At 50.1% G+C, this 6,830-nt stretch overlaps 1 protein-coding gene across 1 annotated transcript; it reads right to left on the bottom strand.

The window, feature by feature from the left end:
- Positions 1-359: 359 nt before the first annotated feature.
- On the bottom strand, positions 360-5,999 carry LOC125528833 (putative linoleate 9S-lipoxygenase 4). Its single transcript, XM_087517569.1, has 9 exons — positions 5,565-5,999; positions 4,613-4,890; positions 3,178-3,415; positions 2,722-3,075; positions 2,546-2,628; positions 2,315-2,425; positions 1,836-2,149; positions 1,458-1,721; positions 360-1,372 (listed from the first exon to the last, which is right to left on the bottom strand). Exons 1-9 carry the CDS (start codon positions 5,773-5,775, stop codon positions 589-591), a joined length of 2,637 nt encoding a protein of 878 aa, XP_087373695.1. The 5' UTR covers positions 5,776-5,999; the 3' UTR covers positions 360-588.
- Between the last annotated feature and the right edge of the window lie 831 nt (positions 6,000-6,830).

Genomic DNA, 6,830 nt, shown 5'->3' on the forward strand with positions numbered 1-6,830 from the left:
AGGGTACAACCGAGAACCATGTAATTGACAACATGTTTCACTAGTATCTTGCATCTCCAACGGTTTCAACTACATTATTTTCACTAAATGTGTTTACTCTTTATCAGTCATACCATATACTAACTCAATATTTATGGGCGCATCGAGGGGAGAACAAAAAAATGTGTCCAAATAAATTGAATTCAAATTTAAACTATTTATTGGAAAACTTCATGTCCGGATTGTAATATTTATATCTGAGTACAATTTTTTCCCATCATAAAAATGGTTGCGGCAATGGCTTGTTGGTATGAATATTAACTCACCACCATCACTGCCAACTCTAATTTTTATGATAAAGAAAATGTAGACAGTAGAAAGAAGAGAAATTTCTGTGAGATAAAAAGAATGCACACACGACTGCTTATTCATGCCTCATCTACGATCATCATTTGCCATCATCTACTAATCCCTCGCAACTAATTACCGCAACCACCCAGAAGCGAATGATGAGAAGGATTAAAGGAACACAATACACCCTGCACGCGAGACACGAACCAACCAATCTACTGAACGAGACGCTGTTCAGATTAAAGGACCTCGCTCAGCTCAGATGGAGACGCTGTTGGGGATGCCCATGGCGGTGAGGCCCAGCCCTTTCTCGCCGCCGGCGTCCGACGTGTTGGGGTACAGCAGCATGTAGGGCATCTTCACCGGCCCGTTCCGGTTCTTGAGCGCCGGGTCCTTGTTCATGTCCAGGATGCGCTTCTCGATCTCCATCAGCCGGGTGCCGAACCTCTTGAACGCCTCCAGGGCCTTGGCGTCCGACGTCCACTCCGGCGTGTCGCGCTGCCCGAGGTACACCTCGTCGGAGGAGTGCTTCGACAGGATCTCGATGAGCGTGATGCCGAGGATGGTCTGGAACTGGCTGGTGATGGTGTGGATGAACACCTTGTCGGCCTCCTTCCCGCCCTTCTGCAGCTGCTTGTACTCCTCTTCGCCCTCCTCCGGCATCTTCCGACGGCTCACCGTCGGCCGGTTCGGGAGGTACCCAGCGTACGGGTACTGCCCGAAGTTGACCGCCGCGTGTAGCGCCGACGCCACCCAGATGATGGTGGTGCACGTCTTGGCCAGCTCCTGCACGGTCACCATCTTGGGCCACCAGTCGGCGTCCTTGAGGTCGCCGTGCCCGACCTCGCGCACCTCCTTCCACCACTCCTCCAGCTCCTTGTCGGCCCGGAGCACGCCGTCGTTGGGGTAGTAGATGGCCAGGTACTCGTTCACCCACCGCTCGATCGCCCACCAGATCACCAGCCCGTCCACCGCGTACGGGTAGTCCTTGATCAGCAGCCGGACACCGTATGGGCTCGATGAATCCGGCACAGCCATGCCTCTGCGTGCACAAACAAGCAAAAATCATCTTTAATCAACCATTTCTTCCACATTCCGATCTTGTATCAACCTTCTCTTTTTATTACCTCTTGACGAGATCGTCGGGGAGGCCCTGCTCGGTGAGCTTCCAGTTCTTGTAGACGATGGAAGACATCTCAAGCGCATATTTCTCCGGGAAGACGGTCATCTCAAAGACGCCACCGGCGTTGATGAGAGTGGTTCGCGCCAGGGCATTGATGTTCAACGTGTCGCGGTAATGTGGGCTCAGCAGCTTGTGCACCGGGTGCACCACACTGAGTTGCCGGTTCGTCGCAATCACGAACGGCTCGATCACCGCGTGTGTGTTCAGCCTAAGAAAACAATCAAAAAGCTCAGCTCAGCACTTTGTTGGTACCAAGGGCTCCTTCTTTAGCCTATAAGGACCTAGAGCTTAAAGCAGGGTTAATGTGGCAATGCATAATTACCAGTGGCTGATAAGCTGATGCCACGCAGAGTCGTCGACGGAGGCGTAAGCCTTGGCAAGCTGCCAGATCTGGCCATCAACACCAGAGTCAATATCAGCCGGAAGGTACACCGTGCTCTTCGCGCCGTGCTGTATTCCGTCAGGGTGCGGCAGGCTCAGCTCGATGGCCAAGGGCTTCAGCGTGCCGTCGGCCTTCAGGAACAGCAGGGTCCTCGAAGCGTAGATGTAGTTGCCTTCCAGCTTGTTGATGCGGTCAAGGAATGGCATGAAGTTATCGTGGTGATCTAGAATGAAGAGCCTGTTTTTCTCCATTGCCTGCACAATACATGGTTGTTAGGACAAAGTGTCAAACTCATTACATTATTCAGTACTTGTTCACTAGCAATTTGCAGCATAAATAGATCACTGAAGTTACATGTATCAGTGCAGCTCAGTGAAATTTTCTTTTTCACCAAAAAACAGCTCAATGATTCAACACACCTGTTTCACTGTGAGGCCTTCTTCAAGGTTCTGCTGAATTTGATCTTCAGTGATGGTGCTTGATTGGTCCCCGTACACACTGGGATCCAGGGTACTTTTTACAGGGAACTCCTGTGGTCATCAAATAGAAAACAAATGATGATTAATTCTCAATCGATTATGAGGAGATGGTTTATTCTTTTCTTCTTCTTCTTCTTCTTCTTTATAAATATAAATGGCATAGGTGCTAACCGTCAGACGTTTGATGCAAACCGGGTTCACGCCTGCGAGCATCTCCCGCGCAAACTCCTCGTCTGACCTCCAAGCATAATCGTCTGCCATTTAAGAAAATAAGTTATATAACAAAAATAAAAAAGGGTAAAACAAGGGACGACCGTATTAAGCAAGCCATGCACACAGCTGATTACTTGATCTGATAACATGTGGAAGGGGCAGGTTGAGGAGGTCGTCGCCAGCAACCGGTAAAAGACTTTTAATAAACTGAAGGGGGATTTTCTTCTTGAGCTCCTTTAGGTGTTGGTTATCGGGCACTTTCAGAAGACCGTCGTAGAGATCATAGATGTCTTGAAACGAATCAAACTCCTTGGGTGTAGTGTCAACATAGGTCCTAATCACCGGAAGAATGGCCTCGGTGATGGCCTTGAGAGAGTACCCAAGGAAGTCAGACAACTTGAGGTGCCCAAAGCGCTCATCACGCGGGACATAGATGTTGAGGGCCTCCTGTATCTTGTACTGAGGAATTCTGCTCTCTGATCTAGGGTCTGGCGAAAAGATCAAATAACCCATATGAGTCCAATTGCAAGGTGACATGGTTGTGAACATGTGAAAAAAACAAACAAACATATACAGTGCACTGGACTCACCTGTTTTTGTTGGGGGTCGGCCAGTTCTGCAACGACGGGGATAGGGGAGTTCCTGGGTGCCGCCGAGGACCGGGCGCGGATGGCCCTTGTCCGGCTCACCGAGGTCGTTGTAGTAGTCATAGCGGTACACACGGTCCCACTCCTCGTACTTTCCGGTTGTGCCGTCGCCTCGGAGATTGTTGAGCTCATCTTGCCTGTATTGCACCAAAAGTGCAGGCATTTTGCTGGGCAGATAGGTCTGAAAAATAGCGAGGAAATGAGATGATAGATAAGCAAAACGAAACCTGTGAGAAGCAGGACTACTCAGTCCGCAAAAAACAGGACTGGTACCAATTAACCTGTGAGAAACAGATACTAATTCAGTTTGTCACTTGTGTGATCTTCTATTATTTCTGAAAACAAGTTCATATTTCTGTCTCCTGATCCTCTGATCATCAGGGCAAGAGTTAAAAACAGCTTTTTTCTTCCTGGTAATAAACAATTATAGGAGTAGAAAAGTCGTCAACTTGCTATATATACGATCTAACGATTGGTTGTGGATCTGAGAGATCCGGATAGGCCCGGGGATGGGTGATTCTTGTCCAGAACAAAAGCCTATTAAAACAGAGTAGGTAGCAAACTGCTGACACCTGCAACTTGTTGTTTCATAATCGTTCTTATACTGGTAACTTGTACGACCAGTCCATTATCTTTGTACAAAAAGCTCTTAAGATGAGTTCAGTCAGTAGGGATGCATGCATCTGCATGGGCGTGCAACTTGCTGTCAAACTATTTTTCATGCCAGGTGAAGCTAGGTGGGATATGATATGGATACCAGTCCCAGGATTCATACTGCTAAGACATTTTCATGTGGCGTTGGGAATTCAGACAAGGCATTATTTTGACAGCAGCAAAGGGCAGCCGTTGACTTGACTGAAAGACCAAGACCTAGCAACAGCAACTCGACAGCTAAGGTGATCTCACCGGATGACAGCACGCAGTAGTAAATTCCTTGTCTGCGCCAGCTCAACTACTACTAGTCGATTTGGCATCTCTTCTTTTTGATTGACTGTTCTTTTGTTCTGTTTTTGACAGCAATTTTGGCATTTGTTCTTGACAGCTTATCTATCATTAGCATCTATAGTAGGTGGCACAAGTGATAACAAGTAACATGATATACCACCACCTAATCCATGCAGCAGATTTTCTTAATAATGCAAAAGAATCGGCTAAGATCCAATCCAATTCCAATCCAAGGTCCATGGCCATATACTCAGAAAAAGACACAACATTTTTAAAAGAAAATGAAATGCGTGCGACACGGGCGTTATTAATTTTCCTCTGGTGGGTTGATTGATTGATTGATTGATTGTGGTGTCGCCGTCGTCGTCGTCGTCGGCGGCGGCGTCGGCGAGGGGAAGGAAGGAAGGAAGGGAAAGAGGAAGAGGGAGCTCACGTCGTTGGCGAAGAAGACGCGGTCTACGTTGGGGTAGATCCAGGAGTTGGCGACGAAGACGACGGTGCCCTTGCCGGGGACGCCGTGGAGGGTGAGCGTCTTGAGCAGGTACTCGGAGCGGTAGGTGTTGCGGACGACGACGGCGCCGGGGATCCCCTGCGAGTCGTCCCACTCGAAGGTGACCTTGAACACCGACTCCCCGGCCGCCTTGGACTTCATGGTCACCACCATCTCCTCCAGGTGCGCCGGCTTCCCCACCTTGCCCCGCCTCGGATTCTCTGCAACCGCACGCCGGAATCATCATCATCAGCATAATCAGAGGAGAATATCAAGAGAAAACATCAATCAATCATTTTGAGGTCTCATTTCTCATCAGAGATGGAGGTGGCGATCTTGGATTTTGGGAGGGGGGACGGCGGACACGTGGTTGGAGTCGGTCGCGGACATAAACTAGTCTCCCCGCTGGCCGCTGTCGTCGGTCGGTCCCGGCCCCGGTCCCTCCGGAGGCCACAGCATTGATGCTAAACCCTGGCGGCCACGCCAATCTAGGAGCATCGATCCATGGGTCCACGACAGGATGAACATGATCAAAAGTTGAAAACCGCTTTTGTTTTCATTTTCCCATCTTTTTTTAAACTGAAACCAACGCAGATTGTTTCTGAACTTGATCGACACTTGCATGAATCGCAAACGAAAAAGAGACTGAAATCGATGCAGATTGTTTCTGAAGTAGGAGTAAATCGATACGGGATTCGCGGACAAAAAAAAGGACTGAAATCAAGAGAGATTGTTTCGAAAACGCCAAAGAGGGAAACTGGAACGCACGCGCACGCGCAGGCGCGTACGAGGGCCAGCGGTTACGCGGCGGCGGCGGCGGGGCGCGACGGATGCAGGGCGAGGGAGGGAGAAAGAGGAGAAGCGAAGGGGAAGGGGAAGAAGGGTGAGAGCTTACGGGGGTCGGGCGCGGTGGCGCTGACGAGGTGGAAGATGACGCCGTCGTCCTTGCCGAGGATGTCGTGGACGCCGTCGAGGAGGGAGGCGTGGAAGTCGCCGAGGTTGAGCACGTCGCTCTTGACCAGCACGGCCGTGCCCCGGATCTTGCCCTCCTTCCACGCCTGCTTGTTCTTCCCCGTCAGCCGGTCCACCAGCCCGTGCAGCAGCATCTCTCCTCTCTGGTTCTTGGGGCAGAGCAGAGCGCGAGGAACACAACCGGTGGCTGTCTCTTTGCTGATGCAGTTCGCAGGAGTAGAGTGGCCTGGCCTAGTCTGCGGCCGCTACGCTGGGATTTATAGGGCCGGCCGACCCTCGCCGATAATTTACCACCACCGCAACCACCAACCCAGCAGCAGCGATGTCAGAGTATACTACTCCAGTACGAGATCGCCGGAGGGCGAGGTGGCCTGCCCTTCGGTGCACTTTATATATGGTAATACTTTTATTTACCGCGTGGTAAGTATTTCTCGACGAGATCCCGGCGGTTTCTAAAACGTTTTTTTCCTCTCCGGAGCGCGGCGCCGCACGCGGAGGCGCATGAGGGGTAGAGTACTATACTAGTCGTCGTCGTCGTCGCGCCACGGCGGGTAAGAGGAGCCCAGCTGGCCGGCTGCCAAAAACACCATGGACGCATGGGCTTGCAGCCGGAAAAACGCCATTGAAAAGAGAAAGGTCGAGGTCGTCTCTCTCCCTGTCGACACGACGCTTCCTCTTTCTGGACCGATGCATGGTCTGATTATTAGCGAGACACGGTGCTGATCAATCGGCTCTTCGTATTCGCCATGTAACCAAAAGTTTGTTACCGCTACAAATTTGGCAGACATTGCTTGCAGGGCTCTGTGTTGGAGCAGTAATGCTACACGAGCACAAACGAGTTACAGGGTTTTACAAAAAAGGTTAACTTGATTGATCAATATATGGGGAGGCGGCTCATCTTTCCTGAAAATTAAAGGGGGTAAGTTTATGATTGGTTAGTAGATGAAAAGAGTATGTAAACTTATGTATTTGCTTGTATGTTTAGCATTTTTGGTGTTGGAGTGTGTATGTGGGAAGATGGTGATATTTGGATGTAGGAGTACTTATTACCCATAATTTGGCACGCGTTGATGATCCTTACACGGTTCCCGGTGGTAAACAGTGCATGCAAATTGGTCTGTGGAAGCCAGGATCGACACGATGGCAGTGTTCCACAGGGTATCGTAGAAACTCGGAAAAGTCCAGAGAT

Source organism: Triticum urartu, chromosome 4A (assembly GCF_056163025.1).
Source record: "Triticum urartu cultivar PI428250 chromosome 4A, HENAU_Tu73, whole genome shotgun sequence".
In the NCBI taxonomy this organism is placed as follows: Eukaryota; Viridiplantae; Streptophyta; class Magnoliopsida; order Poales; family Poaceae; genus Triticum; species Triticum urartu.

Coding starts and splice junctions, on each gene's coding strand:
- LOC125528833 (XM_087517569.1), bottom strand. CDS start 5,775: ATGCTGCTGCACGGGCTGGTGGACCGGCTGACGGGGAAGAACAAGCAG. Junction 3,076..3,177: donor CCGACCCCCAACAAAAACAG/GTGAGTCCAGTG, acceptor TCTTTTCGCCAG/ACCCTAGATCAGAGAGCAGA. Junction 2,150..2,314: donor AAGGCCTCACAGTGAAACAG/GTGTGTTGAATC, acceptor TGTATTGTGCAG/GCAATGGAGAAAAACAGGCT.